General features: G+C 53.5%; 10 protein-coding genes across 10 annotated transcripts; 6 read left to right on the top strand and 4 right to left on the bottom strand.

The window, feature by feature from the left end:
* Nucleotides 1-98: 98 nt before the first annotated feature.
* Nucleotides 99-575, bottom strand: CLAFUR5_08870 (uncharacterized protein; the record flags this gene model as incomplete). The annotated part of the gene is made up of 1 exon (XM_047908018.1): nt 99-575. One exon carries the CDS (start codon nt 573-575, stop codon nt 99-101), a length of 477 nt encoding a protein of 158 aa, XP_047766545.1.
* Nucleotides 576-1,703: 1,128 nt separating this feature from the next.
* Nucleotides 1,704-2,476, bottom strand: CLAFUR5_08869 (uncharacterized protein; the record flags this gene model as incomplete). Its single annotated transcript, XM_047908017.1, has 2 exons — nt 1,704-2,259; nt 2,316-2,476. 2 exons carry the CDS (start codon nt 2,474-2,476, stop codon nt 1,704-1,706), a joined length of 717 nt encoding a protein of 238 aa, XP_047766192.1.
* Nucleotides 2,477-2,703: 227 nt separating this feature from the next.
* Nucleotides 2,704-3,255, top strand: CLAFUR5_08868 (uncharacterized protein; the record flags this gene model as incomplete). The annotated part of the gene is made up of 1 exon (XM_047908016.1): nt 2,704-3,255. One exon carries the CDS (start codon nt 2,704-2,706, stop codon nt 3,253-3,255), a length of 552 nt encoding a protein of 183 aa, XP_047766191.1.
* Nucleotides 3,256-3,736: 481 nt separating this feature from the next.
* On the top strand, nt 3,737-4,288 carry CLAFUR5_08867 (uncharacterized protein; the record flags this gene model as incomplete). Its single annotated transcript, XM_047908015.1, has 1 exon — nt 3,737-4,288. The coding sequence occupies one exon, from the start codon at nt 3,737-3,739 to the stop codon at nt 4,286-4,288; it is 552 nt and encodes a 183-aa protein (XP_047766196.1).
* A 238-nt stretch (nt 4,289-4,526) lies between these two features.
* CLAFUR5_08866 (uncharacterized protein) lies at nt 4,527-5,831 on the bottom strand (the record flags this gene model as incomplete). The annotated part of the gene is made up of 2 exons (XM_047908014.1): nt 4,527-5,180; nt 5,751-5,831. 2 exons carry the CDS (start codon nt 5,829-5,831, stop codon nt 4,527-4,529), a joined length of 735 nt encoding a protein of 244 aa, XP_047766195.1.
* A 1,734-nt stretch (nt 5,832-7,565) lies between these two features.
* CLAFUR5_08865 (putative pathogenesis-related protein) lies at nt 7,566-8,379 on the top strand (the record flags this gene model as incomplete). Its single annotated transcript, XM_047908013.1, has 3 exons — nt 7,566-7,882; nt 7,940-8,235; nt 8,300-8,379. 3 exons carry the CDS (start codon nt 7,566-7,568, stop codon nt 8,377-8,379), a joined length of 693 nt encoding a protein of 230 aa, XP_047766194.1.
* A 74-nt stretch (nt 8,380-8,453) lies between these two features.
* On the bottom strand, nt 8,454-9,715 carry CLAFUR5_08864 (FAD-dependent monooxygenase OpS4; the record flags this gene model as incomplete). Its single annotated transcript, XM_047908012.1, has 3 exons — nt 8,454-8,624; nt 8,703-9,026; nt 9,050-9,715. 3 exons carry the CDS (start codon nt 9,713-9,715, stop codon nt 8,454-8,456), a joined length of 1,161 nt encoding a protein of 386 aa, XP_047766193.1.
* Nucleotides 9,716-11,003: 1,288 nt separating this feature from the next.
* On the top strand, nt 11,004-11,405 carry CLAFUR5_08863 (uncharacterized protein; the record flags this gene model as incomplete). Its single annotated transcript, XM_047908011.1, has 1 exon — nt 11,004-11,405. One exon carries the CDS (start codon nt 11,004-11,006, stop codon nt 11,403-11,405), a length of 402 nt encoding a protein of 133 aa, XP_047766200.1.
* Nucleotides 11,406-11,577: 172 nt separating this feature from the next.
* Nucleotides 11,578-12,647, top strand: CLAFUR5_08862 (uncharacterized protein; the record flags this gene model as incomplete). Its single annotated transcript, XM_047908010.1, has 2 exons — nt 11,578-11,856; nt 11,973-12,647. The coding sequence occupies 2 exons, from the start codon at nt 11,578-11,580 to the stop codon at nt 12,645-12,647; spliced, it is 954 nt and encodes a 317-aa protein (XP_047766199.1).
* A 248-nt stretch (nt 12,648-12,895) lies between these two features.
* CLAFUR5_08861 (uncharacterized protein) lies at nt 12,896-15,308 on the top strand (the record flags this gene model as incomplete). Its single annotated transcript, XM_047908009.1, has 6 exons — nt 12,896-13,152; nt 13,206-13,431; nt 13,481-13,595; nt 14,446-14,740; nt 14,886-15,075; nt 15,177-15,308. 6 exons carry the CDS (start codon nt 12,896-12,898, stop codon nt 15,306-15,308), a joined length of 1,215 nt encoding a protein of 404 aa, XP_047766198.1.
* Nucleotides 15,309-15,590: the final 282 nt, after the last annotated feature.

Genomic DNA, 15,590 nt, shown 5'->3' with positions numbered 1-15,590 from the left:
CTCAACTCCGTCGCTAATCTGTCAATGTCAGCCAGGTGTCCAGTGAGCTGATCCGGTGTCGGCTTACTTCCAAGAAGCCTGAAAAGAATACCCAGACTCTACTCTGAAAGTCCATAGATGGTACCCAGATCGCCATGATTCGCGTTCAGGTAGGATAGAATCTGTTCTTCATACACTCGCTGGAGCTGTTCTTCCGACTGTTGGATGCGGAGGTTATGTTCCTGCTGAAGGTTCAGATCTCGAAGGGAGACTTCAGTCGGGGAGGTCTTCCTTTTCAGATGATGCTGTTTCAGGTCTGATGTTGAGATCTGAATCCGAGCTTTGATCGTGCTTGATGAGCTTCTCGCGCTTAATGTGAAGTCGCTGTCTGATGTGTCGCTTCGCGCCGTGTAGAAGGAGCATTCGGTGAAAGGCGTGGCTGTCCGTATTGATGGCTGAGTTGCTGGGCCATGCTGGCAATGTCCCTCCCGTCCATGGAAGAAGGTGCACAACGTGCAGTGGTGATCTTGTCCTTCGGCCAGGTCTGTGATCAGGCGCAGACACACTGCCGGAGAGTAGTCTGGTAGTCGAGCCATTGTTTCGTGGCCAAGGCTGGTCGAGTCAGGCTGGTCCGTGGTTGTGTTCAGTTACCAGTCGTGGGTGGATGGGTTCTATCAAAGCATAAACAGAGAGGAGGTTGGGACATGCTTCAGGGCCCAAGATACCAGACGCGAGAGGAGGCTGTCGTGGTATATGAAACAGACGGCAAGCTCCAAGCAGCCCTACCTCTGGTACACTTATTACCACCACACGAAGCAGGACTTGAAAGTCGTCATCCTGGTTAGCGAGTCATTAATCCTGGGTCGAGGGCTGGTACTGCAGCAGCGGCTGGACCGACTCCATAAGCGTGCAGAGCCTGCCTCGCTCACCATGCAATCAACACGAGACATACGGGCGCAGGTTCTGCAGACGGGATGGTATTTGCTGACAATGTTGCTTGATGGAGTAGTAAAGTGGATGCTGTGGCTAGTGATGGATGCCCATGATTCGGTATGTTCGATGCTGTAGCGTGTGTAGCTAGCTTCGATGTGCAGCAGCGTCCGGATCGTGGTCAGACAGACCGCAAAGATGCATACGAAGGTGGCGCATGGGCTGACCAATGCCTGCTGTCCCACCACGCTCCACCGCAGAAAGAGGCATAGCTTAGGGATTGGTGTAAGCTGCATGTGGCGAGCTGTGCTTTGAATAGAAGTACACTATTCACCACGAGCTCGTCTTATGCATCAAGCATTCGATGGCGTTGATGGCGTGAGGTGGAAGAGGAAGTGAGGAAGTGGTTGGCGAGCAGGGATCCCAATGATTGGGAAATCTTGGCGCGACGGTTTGCTGTCAAAACGAACTCAGTTCCACGTTCGTACGCGACAACGAAGTCAATACGCGACCGCATCCATATTTGGGACCTCTCTGCAATAGCACGGCGCCCGATACCTATGCTCACGAGGCACCTCTAATTCCACGAACCCACCGACCACCTTGCCTTGCCACGATCGAGCCTGCCTGCACGAACATTGTCCGCCGAAAGAGATGCAGCAAAGAGTCTTGCCGCAGAAGACTCGCGATGGTGTATCGGCGTGGATGGGTCGAGGCGCGACAGCAAACCCAGTAGAAAGAGGTCATGCTCGGAGAAGCTGAGAGCGCTGCGGTCATATTCACCCACACTGGCATCAGTCCAAAGGACCTTTGGCGATTCTGATATCTACATATCTGTCGTGTAGGCCTTGAAGTCTACTACCGAGGCCTTGCATGATCTCCTCATGATTGTAGCTCTGCGATGCGTTGGAGTTTCTTGCGATGATGACTTGTACGCTTCTCACCAGCTGCACGCTGGTTTTGCCGATGGCTGCCAGCCAGTGCTCGATCGAGGAGCACACCTTGGGTTGCTCATGGAAGGGAATGTCGATAACGAGGTGCAGGATGAACGAAGTGTTGGCGTAATACATGGGCAGCGTCTCCAGTCGCACTGGAGTCGAGACCCTGCAGAGAGCTGGAGTCTTCTGTGATGCTGTTGAAAACAATGGTTGATTCTGTGACGGCTCTGATGCGAAGCTCGCGCGGCCCATGACTTGTGAGACGCCTCTCCAAGTGCTTCTAGGGCGAAGTTCAACAGTCCTCATCTCCCGTCCACCGGGTGCTAGAACGTATTCGTAGATGCGATTTCGAACTTCAGCAGGTAGGTCGAGGAGATTCTGGCGAGCCTTCGATGCCTCCATCGCCTCATGTCTGTAATGCCGGTCAGTAACAGCAGCTTGTGGTGTTCGGTGCAGCTATCGACTCACTGCTGAACAATTTGGTCGCAGGCCTTGGTGACTGCCTCGCGAGTGATGCTCTCGAGTACACTCTGCTCGAGATTGGGAAAGGCATTTCGGAACTGGACAGCTGCGAATGCCTCGACCCGCCTGCCGGCCTTCTTGGCATCGAGCGCGGTGTTGGATGCCATGTTGGGGTTGGACGGGGGAGGTGTGGTGTGCTCTGGCGGCGACATTGAGAAGGCAAGAAGATGTATGGAACAGGAAGGTGCAGTTTGCAAGTTGCGTTTGCACGCGCTAGTGTTTCAGGGTGGTTCACTCTTTCCTCGCTTGACACTCCTTCACACTTTCTTCTCGGACCACCTGCATTCTTACCCAGGCCAACAAAGCGCACACAAGCCACCAGACATTCGCAATCATGACGACCTCGACTACGCCTACCACACAGAAGCCATGCGCGCTCCCCGAGCTGCCAGCAGAACTACGCAACCGCATCCACCGATACACCCTATGTCAAGAAGGCATCTTGAGGATCACAAAAGGCAACTTCCAGCACCCGAGCTTGCTCCGCACCTGTCAACAAATACGCAACGAGGCATCAGGCATTTTCTACCAAGAGAGCGAGATCTCCTTCCGGCTTCACGACTTCAACCCAGATGTTGCCCTGAGCTTCAACAAGCACCGCCCCAGCCATTGGGGCCCAGCAAGAGTTGACTTCGGCAAGAACCCGACCAGCTGGACCAACTTCTTGAGCCTAATGAGAGCCGTATTCGAGGACGAGGTTGTGGCCATGGGAACCATTGATGACGACAAGACCATTCAAGGCACCAGGAAGACAGCTTGGAACGTCGCTGCTGCTGCTGCACACATGATATCGAAGCTTGAGGACGCAGGAGGATCTTGGAATGATGCGGTAGAGGTCTTGGGTCACTATAAGGTGGCGACTGAGCCACTGATTCATTGGACTTGACCCTGCACAAGTTGTCAAGTCGTTCTACACCCCAATTTGCAAAGGAGCGCTTCCAGTGTGCGAGTTCGAAGAGGTGAATGGCGGGTCGGCCAGCGAGGAAAGCAAGACCTGAACAATGGCGTGCGAACATTGGTCTCCGCGCGATGTATCGTCCTTCCACCTCATGTTATGGTTCTTGGTCTTTGGAGTACGATGACATGATGCCCCACGAAGAGGCGACCAGGACTCTGATGCGGCTGACTCGGTGTCTCGAGGACGATAGAGCCTGCGTTGATGTGTAGTGAGGGCAATTTAAACAAATGCATGATCCAGACAGATGAATAAGACTCCCAGTTATCGTTAACGCACGCCTTCAATTCGCGTGCACCTGTGGCCCAGTTCACGTGCTGCCAAACCTTATTTCGATGTGCCACACCTTTGCACTTTCTTCCTCCGCCAACTCCAAGTCCTTTGACAAAAAGACTCGTCTCTCCAACACAACATGGCTGCACCCTCGACACCACCCGAGAACAAGACATGCCACCTCCTAGAACTGCCAGCGGAGCTACGCAACACCATCTACCGCTACACACTATGCGCCGAGGAAGAGATAGCAATCACCAGCGACAGCAACAACTGCCACCAACCCGCACTGCTACGCACATGTCGTCAGGTCCGGCAAGAAGCTGCACCCATCTACTACCATGAAAATGAGATCACCATCGACGCACCAGACTTCGACCCTAGCCTCATAATTGCCTTTTGGCAGCATGCAGGTCGTCATATCCCATTCGACAAGCGGAGCAAGGTCTTGATTGACATCGGCAGAAATGTACGGAGCTGGAACAATCTACTCAGTTGGGTGAAGGCGTTCTGGGATGGGAGGGTGACTTACATGGTACCTGGTGATCCCGGCGACTATGAGTGGAATGCTGGAGCAGGCGCATTTGCTATTGCGATCAAGGTGAAGGCGATGAAGGGGGCTTGGGCAGATGTGGAGGATTGGTTGGAGATCTATAAGATGGCGACTAACATTATGATTGGATGGGAGTAGTTGAGGAGAAGCGGTTTTTGGTGTATTGGCGATATGATGGGCTGCTTACGGGCAGTGTACTGCGAGCGTGTTGTAAATGGGAGTGCAGAATTGGCAGGGCTTGTAATGTTCTGCGCCTTCATGAGCAAAAGACTGGGCCTTGCAACGGAATCATTGGGAGCGGACTGCGGCTCGCAGACTCGAGAGACGTAACGGAGCAAGCGCCAAGACTAGAACAGCCAAGTCACCGACACAACGTTCACCACGGCACAGCCGCCCCACCACCCTCATACCCCTCCTGCAACATCCTCTCCTCCCTCATCCCATTATACACCCTCTCCCTCCCCTCCACCCCCCCGTCCCCACCTTCCCTCTTCCACCTCGCATTCGCCTTCCTCGCCACAAACTTCCCGACCCCCCACACACTCGCGGCCACAATACTCCCCGCAATCCCCGTCGGCGCAAGAACAAACCTCGCGCCACTCACAACAGTTCCAAAACCGGTAGCAGCCACGGTGGCGACCGCGAACCCGACTGCTGCGTATTTCGCCCAGCGGACGAGGCGCCAGATGATGAATTGGGCGATGTAGCGGAATGTGCGGAGCAGGGCGCGGGTGCGGAGGCGGTTGGGGCGGTCGGTGCTGGTGCCCGGGTTGAGGAGGTAGGAGAAGTTGCGGCGGGCGGAGCGGAGGGCGGAGGTGGATTGTTGGGATACTGCTGCTTCGTCTTCTGAGGGATTTTGGGTTGTGGGTGTGGTGGGGGTGAGGTCTTGGGGAGGGCTCTTGAGGGTGCCATTGTGGTTTCTTCTGATGGAGTCCGGTACTGGTTCCTGGTTGTTTCTTTCTGATGGTGTTTGGTGGTGGAGAGTACTGTTATCCTCCGAATGCTGTGCTCCTAGGAAGAAGGAAGCGCCCTAGGATGGGAGATTACTTCGACAGACGGTCAGATGTATTGATCTAATATCCACCAACAAATGCAAAAGGTCAATGTCTCAATGGTTAGAAGATGCAACACGTCGGCAACATTGTACATTTCGAAGTGGATGACGTTCATGGGGCTCCTCGGCATCCCTTCTGTGAGACATCCGTCCACTTCAAGCCTTGGGCCCTACATGTACACGCAACGACCACGTCTGTGATCTCGGATGCTTGTGCTGATGATCGCGCCAGAGGTTGCGTAGCATATCTCTATGCCGCGGAGCAAATGTTCACGACCAACCTGTCCTGCCAGAGACCCCCTCTTATGCGCCAACCGAACGATACGGCAAGCAGCTGAGTGCAGACAGCTTGAGACACACGCTTCGTTTAGAGCGAGCATCGTTGGGATTCAGGGCAGCAAGAGGCGGCAGTAGCAGGACAGGCACAAGATGACAACGAGGTTCTGCTTTGGAGGCACACAGCGCGCTGTAGTCTCAGCAGGAGGTGTCGCTCTGCATGCTGAAAATGCGCACAAGACAGCGCTACGACCTCTGTTATGAAGGTACTTGGTTGCTTCCAACAGGTGTGCATTGACCCAGACGCTGTGGGGCTTCCAGGAGCTGTGCGTCTCTCGTGTTCAGCGGCATCTTGCTCATCCACGGACAACAGAGTGTCTTTTGCCAGAATGACATCAACCTCTACTATATCAGCCGCCGCTTCTGCCAGCTGCTCCTTTTTTCAGTCCTTTGCAAGGAGCAGCTGAGACACTTGGGTGTTCGCTTTGCGCCGATGAACCGTGAGAGTCGGACTGCCAGCCTCATCCGACTTGCTGATTGAATAGCGCAGGTAGATCTACGTTCCGCCAGCCGCGTTGGATCAAGAGATGGTTCCAAAACCGAGACATCACGCTTTGGCACGCCGTTGACGGCCGTTGGTGTGTCTCATGGCATCCTATTAACCGCTGCGCCCCAAGCTGACGATATCATCGCCAGCTGTGCGAGTGAAAAGGCATGGCATGTCTCCGGTGGGCATGGCAATTGCGATGATGCGAGAGTCTTTCACCACCGGCAGCTGACAGTGTATGACAACAGTTCAAATCGAGATAGCCAGACTCACTCTGCAGCCACAATTTGATTGGCTCCACGAATTTGAGAAGATCCTTCTTTGTCTCGACAAGTCCTGCGACTCCTTCGAAGCTGCGATCGCTTTGTTGGACTCATCAACCATGACATTCCAGCTAGCATCGAAATCGCGTGTCTGGACGTGTTTCAACGGACCCTTCTTGACCAGCTGCTTGGTACCGCTGTTATGGCCTACCATTCTTTTGACAAACGCCGAACCATGGACTGTGCTTCAACCTCTGACGATCCGGACAGCCTCTTTCTCCGCACTTGGACGTTTCCGGCGATTTCTGACTACCGTTCCTTTGCAACGGAGTACCCGACGGGGCGACACACTTCACGTGGCCAACCCGTACACCGGATGCCAGCCAACTCTCCGTGACGTGATCATCATCGAGCGGCCCTCCAAAAGCCTCACCGGTCGATTCGGACATCGCGAGCTTATCAACACTCATCGTCAACAGCCTTCGAACAAACGTGACGTCGATCCGTCCGCCGCATGATCCCCCGATGGTCAACCTATGCATCCTATTCTAAGCGGGAGGGTCTTTGTCCTGCACACATCAATCGAATTTCCGCAAGGTCGATGTCCGTAAGCCGGTTATGCAATGCAGATCGATTGGAGATGAAAGTGGCAGACAGACTACGATGTGCAATCGCTTGCTGAAGCATCATGGCTGGCTGCTGCAGTAGCAGAACCAAACACTTCTAGAGCAATGTAAGCGTGAACACGCAGCCTCACAGCGCTTGCATTGTTCAATACGCAGCCTCTGACTGGCCCGGCTTCTCGTGCGTTCTGGCTGTCGCCGGACAAGGCAAGTGACCCGAAGTGTGTCTGCTGTCGGTGAGGGACGAACATTGCTGTAGTGTCTACGTCGCCCAGCTTTGTGCCCTTTCGGACAACCAAGAATCCGTTCTTACACTGCGGTGCTTCGATCTCAGGCGCGGGAACCTGCAGCCGTCAGCGCTTCCAACCCCAGGTACTCTCCACATGCACGCCACAAAGGACATGGATCGGGGGCCACCGCATCACATCTGTCTCAGCTTCTTTGGTACGTGTATGCAAACGTCGTTTCATGGACACACGACCACGGCCTTGACGTATGAAGGCACTGGACATGCTCGGGAACACGACATCGACCACGTGAAGTGTAATCCATGACACGTCAGGACCGAGTGGGTATATGAAGCACATGTTTGTGCCAAAGTTTGGAAAGTTGTGTATCCGCACATCACTTTCCTGATCTTCTCAACTCTATCATGTACTTTACATCACTTGCCCTTGCGGCCTTCGCGGTCGCTGCCTATGCTCTACCAGTGGAGGAGGCTACCAATGCTGCAGTCCTCCCTCCCATCCATCAGAATGTAGCTCGAGCAGCAGTCCCACAGAAGAGACAGCTCCCATTGCCCAAAGAAAGCGGAGACCAATCCTACGCCCATTACGCCGTCAACCACCATAACAAGCATCGACAAAACCATACCTTCGACGGCAGACCAACCCAAATGATCAGATGGAACCTGACCGCCGTCAGAACAGCCAGAAAGGTCGCCGAGCTCTGCATCTTCGCCCACAAAATGTCAGCAGCATCCACCCCATCCCCACTACACATCTCCACCTACTAACATCATACCAGGGACCAAGACGGCGGCGGCTACGGCCAAAACCTAGCAGCCGGCTACAAAGCCTCCAACATCTCCGGCACAATCACAGACCTCTGGTACAACAACGAAGTCGCCGCATACCGCAACTTGTACGGCCAGGCGCAGCCTTCGTACGATAATTTCGGTGCCTGGGGCCATTTCTCGCAGGTCGTGTGGGATGGGTCGACGCAGCTGGGGTGCTATACGGCGGATTGCTCGGCGAAGGGGTTGCAGAATGTGGGAGGGAGTGTGCCGCCGTATTTGACGGTTTGTAATTATTATCCTCCTGGTAAGCTGGATTGCATTGGATTGATGACGGGAGTTGGGGAGATGCTAACGGTAATGGTGTGTAGGCAACTTTGGGGGACAGTATGCTAAGAATGTGGGGAAGCCGGCTGGAGGGGCTAGGTTGAGCTGGGATTGGACACCTTAGTGTTGGGTTTGGGGTCATGACGAGATGTGTTTTTCCTCGCGAGTTCTTTTCTTGTAGATGCGACTTTTTACGATTCATCTTTGTTTCTGAAGCCAGACATCTACTTTCTCGTCGATGTTGGGCTGATACAGCCAGTCCATGTCCTCCTCCTGGTCGGTTTTCACTTTACCTTCCGCCAACACTTTCTGTCTTTCTGCTTCTGGGAGGCGGGTGGGTCGTGTTGTTTGTCCAGTCGAAGATGGCGTCTATTCGCTTTTGCCGCTCTTGCTGCCAGAATTCTAGTGCTCGGATGACGAGCAAGCTTGTCTCTGCCTCTCGCCTACCCCATCAAGCGAACTGAGAAGTAGTGTAATGAAGTAGACATCCTCCAACGCTTGATTGACGCCCTGGCCTGAGCTCGGCGGCAACGCATGTGCGCCATTCCCAACGAGAACGACTCGTCCAGTCTCACTATACCATCTCTCCAGCTTCGGCATCTTCATGAACGGCCATATGAACAACGACTCTTTCCTCTTGCACACCGCATCTATAATCTTCCTAGCAGTAGGACCGTACTCATCATAATTCTCCGTATAAAACGCAGCGAGCTGATCCGGATCAGCTTGTAACTTTGCAAGCTCCTCTCTCGAATGCTTTGGTGTATGCTTCTGCAGCCCGATCATGATCTCACTGCTTCTGAATCTTCTGCAATCCAGAGAATGGCGCCAGGCTTGCTTTGGATTGTGGCGTTGTGCTCGTAGTCGGGATATGGCCAGTCCACGTTGGACCATTTGATGTGGCCTAGGACTGCTGTCAGGCCTGTGTATTCGGGCTCGACGCCTGGGGCGATGTATTGGCGTATTGAGCTGTTGATGCCGTCTGAGCCGAAGAGCATGGATGCGTGGATGGTTTCGTTGTTGACGCGGAACGTCACTTCTTTGGCTGTGTCGGACACTATACCCTGAAACCTCGACTCGTAGTGGATGGTCACATTCCGTTCCTTCAGGATGGCTTTCATCTCGTCGAGCAAGATCCCTCTCCATACTCGATGATTCCTGTAACCCCATCGCTCGACGCCTCCGACTGGTAGTTTCTTTGTTGTCTCATCTTGGTCGTTCTTGAATACACGATCAGTTGGAATGTAGCATGGATCCCTGATCCGCTGGAAGATACCCAGTCGATCCAGTATGCGAAGGCCATTGGGTGGGAGAATGACTCCGGAAGGTATGCCCTCTGTGATCTCGGGGCGTGCCTCGAACAATGTGACTGGTATCTTCCTTTCAGAAAGCGCTACTGCCAGAGCACATCCGCCAAGGCCTGCGCCGATGATGGCGACATTGCTCAAGTAATCGGTCATGATTCGTTCTTGAATGGCTGTTGTCAGTGCCTCAGGCCTGGGAGCATCGAAGAGAAGGTCGCGAGGTCAAGTATACCGATTCTGATGGTAGAGCATCAAGTGAGGCTATTTTAGATGTCGCATGTGAAACGTCACTCGCGAACGTGGGTTATGCCGGAGATATGGCCTGGACATGAGACGGATTTACCAAAGCCCCACCTGCGTTAACTTGCCGACGTGACTAGCGCCGAGGTCAATCATTGCATCGCTGCGTTGGACAGGTCTGCTAACAATTAAAATGTAGTGCTGGAGAGCCGATGACTATCTCAAGGGGAGGCGCGAAGGGTATGCGCCCGCATCGATAGCGCCGCATCGCCGACACTTCGTAGCGCAACCTTTCGACGTCGCTCTTTCTAGCTAGCTCTGTTTCGAAGCTACAATATCGCTGTCCGTGTCCTCGCATTAAGTGTAAGGTAGCTGTATACAGATTTTGGAGTTCTTCCCCGAGAAGGGGTCTAAATCTGCTAGCGGGTATATACGTAGCTAATCATAAATTTCTGGATTCTTTTTAACTAATAAGAGCGTGCGCTCCAGATTATCTCTCGACCCTATATAGGCGAGCAGCTACAGCACCGCCACATTTTGATCTCGTTATGATTGTAGTCATCGCTACGGGCGCTTTCTAGACACCTTCGCTCGCTAACGTCGTTGACCTACGGTCGCAAGCTCCCTACGGTACGACTAGCGCTGGCTCTCGGTGCCTTCCAAGCTACCCTTCGCTTAATGAAGGAAACCCGTCCCATTGGATGTGAACGAGTAAAAGGAGTGAAAGAAGGATGTTGGGAGTATCGAAGTACGCGACACGATCCCGGAAAGATCAAACCTGCACGTGACAGTGCATTGACCGCCCTTGGCAGTCTGTGCTTCTCGGGCCGCGACTGCTACCACTTCTGCTTCTGCGTTTTTCGTCTTTCACATCTCGTCAACTACTTTCACTTCGTGTACCGCCAACCCCTCAAAGAGTGCTCCCTTGGTCATGTTCAGGCACCTCATGTTTTTTATTACGATCATGGCGATGCCGAGACCTCACTGGCGCAAGCAACACATTCCGCGGACTTCATCATGCTGCCCGCGTTAATGGCGTGTACATCTCGCGAAAAGCGCGAAGGTCAGGTAAATAAGAGTTTCAGAGCGCTTTTGACTGCTTATCGAAGATGTCTCGGGACCACAATCTTTCTGTCTTTCTTCTACATGCTCCGCGTTTGACGCACTGACCTAAGCGAGAAGTCCACTTTAGCCCAACATCACCATGGCAGCCCTCGACCATGAGAAGCTATCGCACTCAACTCAGGCAGGCGTACCCAACACAGATTCCTCCGGCGAATTCAACGAGACCGAAGCAGATCGTGCGGATATGGGCCGCTTCGGCAACCCACAACGGCTCCGGAGAAGTCTCAACAGCAGGACCGTGGCCTTCTTCATGATCATGACCATAAGCTCGTGGGCATATGTCTTCAATGGGGCATCGTTGGGTTTGTCATCGGCTGGAACGGCAGACACAATCACCGTCTACATGTCTGCAGCTGTGCTCTATTCCACCATCGTTGTGTCCATGGCTGAGCTTGCGAGTATGGTTCCGTTGGCGGGAGGGCCGTACCATTGGGTATACATGTTGGCTAGTCCAAGGTATGAAAGCCAGCCGCCTGCATGATCCGATAGATGCTGATCGAAGACGCAAACAGCTGGCGTAGGCTTAGGAGCTACATCTCCGGCTGGCTTCTGACTTTGTCCTAGTCATGTGGTGTGGCCGTCGGCATGTTCATTCTAGCGTACATGATCCCAATAACGGCGTCGATTGGCGATGACTCCGCCGTTGTCAGGCCATGGCAAGTGTACTTGATCGCTGTGGCGGTTACGCTGCTTGTACCTTGCTGAACACTATCGGGGTGCGCTATCTTGCTGTCTTCGAGATCTCGGCTGCAATCGTGTTCGGCATCGGCTTCGTTGCCAGGATGATCGCGTATGCTGTGATGGCACCCAAAAATGATTATGCGGCAGTCTTCACGACATTTACGAACGGTGGAGGGTGGTCGAATGATCGCTCTGCGATACTGATGGCACAGGCTTTTGCGTTGTACTGCTTGTTCGGCAGCGATGGTGCAGTAAGTGGCAGACCTATACTGCGAGATTGCCAGATGCTGATACGACTCGTGCATAGGCGCACGTGTCGGAGGTACGTTGAGCCACCAGTTTCGAAAGACTCCGCCGACATGACCAGGAAACTCGAGATGCATCCCTGGGTATGCCGAGAGGCGTGGTCCGGTCATACGCTTTTGGCGCAGTATCTGGCCTAGGCATGCTGATCCTCTTCTGCTTCTGCTACACCGAGGATGCCATGATCGCCAGTGAACGCTATGGCTACGCCTACATTGGAGTCAATCTGATTGCCACGGGAAGTGTTGCTGGTGCGAGAGGCCTGACGAGTGTTGTCATCATCCTCACCTTCCTCGGCACGAAGAACTTCATGACAGCCTCGAGTCGTCAACTCATGGCGTTTGCACGAGATGGAGGTGTGCCGTTCGGTCGATGGATTGCGCACATCCCGGTAGACCTGGACTATCCGCCCAAAGCTGTCATTGTTGTGGCTTTGTTTGCTCTGCTGTTGAATCTTGTCCCACTCGGTAGCGCCGTCGCCTTCCAGGCCATCGTCAGCTTGACTTTGATGGCATTCATTGGCACCTACGAACTCTCGATGTGCGTACTGATCTGGAGGCGCTTTGCTGGCAACGTTGGTTTTTATCGCCGTTGCCAGTGCCCCACAGTACGATCTTGCGACTTTCAACTGGGCATCGGTCATCTTTGTGGCCTGATGCTCATGGCAATCATGTTCTACGCCGTCGGTGGCAGAAGATTCTTCGGTGGATCGGCGTTGAAGCATGTCGACGTCGGTTAACTTCCGAGCGTCTGAAGCTGCATGCCCGCATTCACTTGTGTGTTTCATGTGCCCACAACAGCTAGCTGGATTCTGTGAGACCCCGCACTAAATTTTCAGACATAGAGTGCTCTTTCGCCCACACTCAATCTTCACCTTTGCATTGCAACACCTCGAGCGTCGACACCTTTCTTATCGTCGACACGCCACGCATATCAGCCATACTGCATGAATCGAGGTATCCCCATTCATCAACACGACGACTCAACATGGAATCCTCCGGCCATGCAAGTGAGATTTTGGAGCTCATTGACCTGCATCACGATGGCAAGTGGGGATTCGTGGTGTACCGGTGCACATACGATGACGACACACAGTGGACGGCGTTCATGGCTCGCTTGACTGCTTTCGCTATGGCCGGGCTGAACAAAGAGGAAGAGAACCACAAGATCAAGGACACATTCGCCTGGACAGTGCAAGAAGATGAGATCAAGTTTGACAACGCCAGCAAGGATCAGATCCGGAGGTGAGGCGCTCTGCGAGAGGCAGACTATGACCGCATGAAGCTAATTGTGATAGGTACCATGAGGACTGGGTTCAATCTGTGGCGGGTGATAAGTACGTGACGAAGTACACCAACTGCATTTACGCGGACCAGGAAGTCATTGACGCGGTACTCAACGGAGATCGCCCGGATACCACTGATCCTGAGGAGATCGTCCTTCCGACAGCCTTCGTCAAGGTCCTCGATGACCAATTTGAGGCGGAGGACAATCTTGAGGATCGTGGCTATGAGCCAGTCGATGTAAGAACTTGCAACGGACTGTTGAAGTCGAAACTAACGACCGTTGTAGGGATACAAAGTTGAGAACGTTAGCTGGATGAAGGTCACTGCAACTGACCTCATCCCGGGAATTTACATCGACTTGCTGCGCAACAACTGGCTGTCGGTGTACATACGACCACCTGGTATGTCATTCGCATGAGCTGGGGGCCGCATGATGCATGCTCTCTTGCTGTACTGCCTGAGTAGAACCTAGCATAGGCTGGGACGACGGTTTTCGGTACCCAGGTTTGTTCCTTCAAGCGTCCGTCGCTCTGCCTGAATGGTCATCTCGACGATTGTAATCGTAGCACGCCTGTGGGACATGATCCAATAGTTGCAATGAGCCGTCTCAGCTTTTTCAACCAGGCGGCAATGCTCGGGCTCCTGATTGCTGATCGCGGCGCCAATCAAGTCCCAGGAAGCTCAAAACGGAGATCTCTTTCACGTGATGAGTCTTCTATATGGCACAGCGCCAACGGTGCCCCAATGGCTCCTTTTCTGAAGACAGCCTACTTACCATCGTTCCGAGGACCGATGGGTTCTCCGAATTCGGACTGTGCTACTTACTCCACTTGACTCGCAAGTGCTTACCATGCTGCTCGCGCTGGTCTGTCGGAAGTGGAAGACTCTTCTGAGTAAAGTCCAGCCTAATCAACTTTCGTAATCGTCGGATATCGTCCTTGTTCGGCTGCGATCACCCTGCATGTGAGATCTCGGAGTCGACAATTTTCTGCTCGCATGCGTGCGATGTATCCGTTACTGACCCATACTGTCTGCAGTCGTCTACAGTGTAATGTGCGGGAGTATGACCGCGGCCGCCTAGATATACTGTAGGGCGTGCTGCCAAAATGGCCGGCCCACGTCGTCCTCCGTGCAGACTCGAAAGTTCTGCCAAATCGAGCTCGTGCAGCCGACCTATTCACTGTTATTTTTCTCACGTGTTGGTGGGGCTTCAGCGGCGTGTATACGTATTTACATGTCTCGCGACCGCAGCCGATGAGAACTTCCTCAACACACCCATTTCCCACTTCTCGCAATCTCCGAGACTAAAACACGGGTTCTCCCCTTCAGACCTGTATGCCTTCGCCGCTCGGCAACAGCTCACCGCCACGACACGAGACACAATGGTCCTCGATACCGAAGCCGAAGAGCTCAGCAGAATGCTGAAGCGTCACCATGACGGCAATTTCGGGTTCACAGTGTACCGCACGTTCTACGGTGAGCAAGCAGACTGGAATCTCTTCGTAGACCGTCTCACCCAACACTGTCACCTCAGCATGGACTGTGAGTGAGGTGCAACCGAGCTCAAGGAATATCTCGTGCTTGATTTCCAGGAAGACGAACAGAAGCTCAAAGACCTGACCAAGGTTGATGTGCGCCGATACATACAGCTTTCCTTACGAGTCTCTCGAAAGATACTGACGTGGTCTTAGTCGCTTCAAGCAGTCGCGCGACGCTCATTTCAGCAACTACATCACCATCACTCGGTACACCTACTCTATCGTGGCCGATGAGGAGGTTGTGAGGGCGGTACTTGATGGCGACGATCCAGGCATAACGAATTACAAAGACATTCTGAACCCCCACCAGCTACGTGAAAGTGCTGGACGATCGTTTCAGCGAGTACCCGAGTATGGTTGGCAGAGATGAGGGTTGTCCAGGGGTAGAGGTTGGACCTTGGAAGTCATGTTACTCTGCCACAGGGTGATACTGACGGGTCACAGGGCTTCCAGCTTCGCAACGTGGGCTGGATGAAGGTCGCTTCACGCAATCTAGTTCCCAGGGTGTACAGAGTGCTGATGGATGATGGCTGGCAGATCACCTACGTAAGACCACCATGTATCCAGTCAGACTAGCTGGTAGCAATGGTGTGCAAGGGTCTCAGTATGACGACTCTCTGGTATGCTATGTCCTTCAAATTGGGTTTGCGGACCATGCAAATCGGTAGAAGATCACGCTCGGCTTGGCCCTAAGCCGAGATGTAGTTGTTCACTGCATTTCGTGCATGCTGAAACGTCTTCCTGGGCACCACCTCGAGACACGCCGCTTCTGGTCCTTCCAAAATCTCAGAATTACATGTTCCTGATCATGTCAAGCAGTACCACCGGACATACGTACAATACACCATGCTGCCCCGT

The sequence above is a fragment of the Fulvia fulva genome, chromosome 9 (genome assembly GCF_020509005.1).
Source record: "Fulvia fulva chromosome 9, complete sequence".
Taxonomy (NCBI): Eukaryota; Fungi; Ascomycota; class Dothideomycetes; order Mycosphaerellales; family Mycosphaerellaceae; genus Fulvia; species Fulvia fulva.
This window is presented reverse-complemented; position numbering and strand designations above follow the sequence as displayed.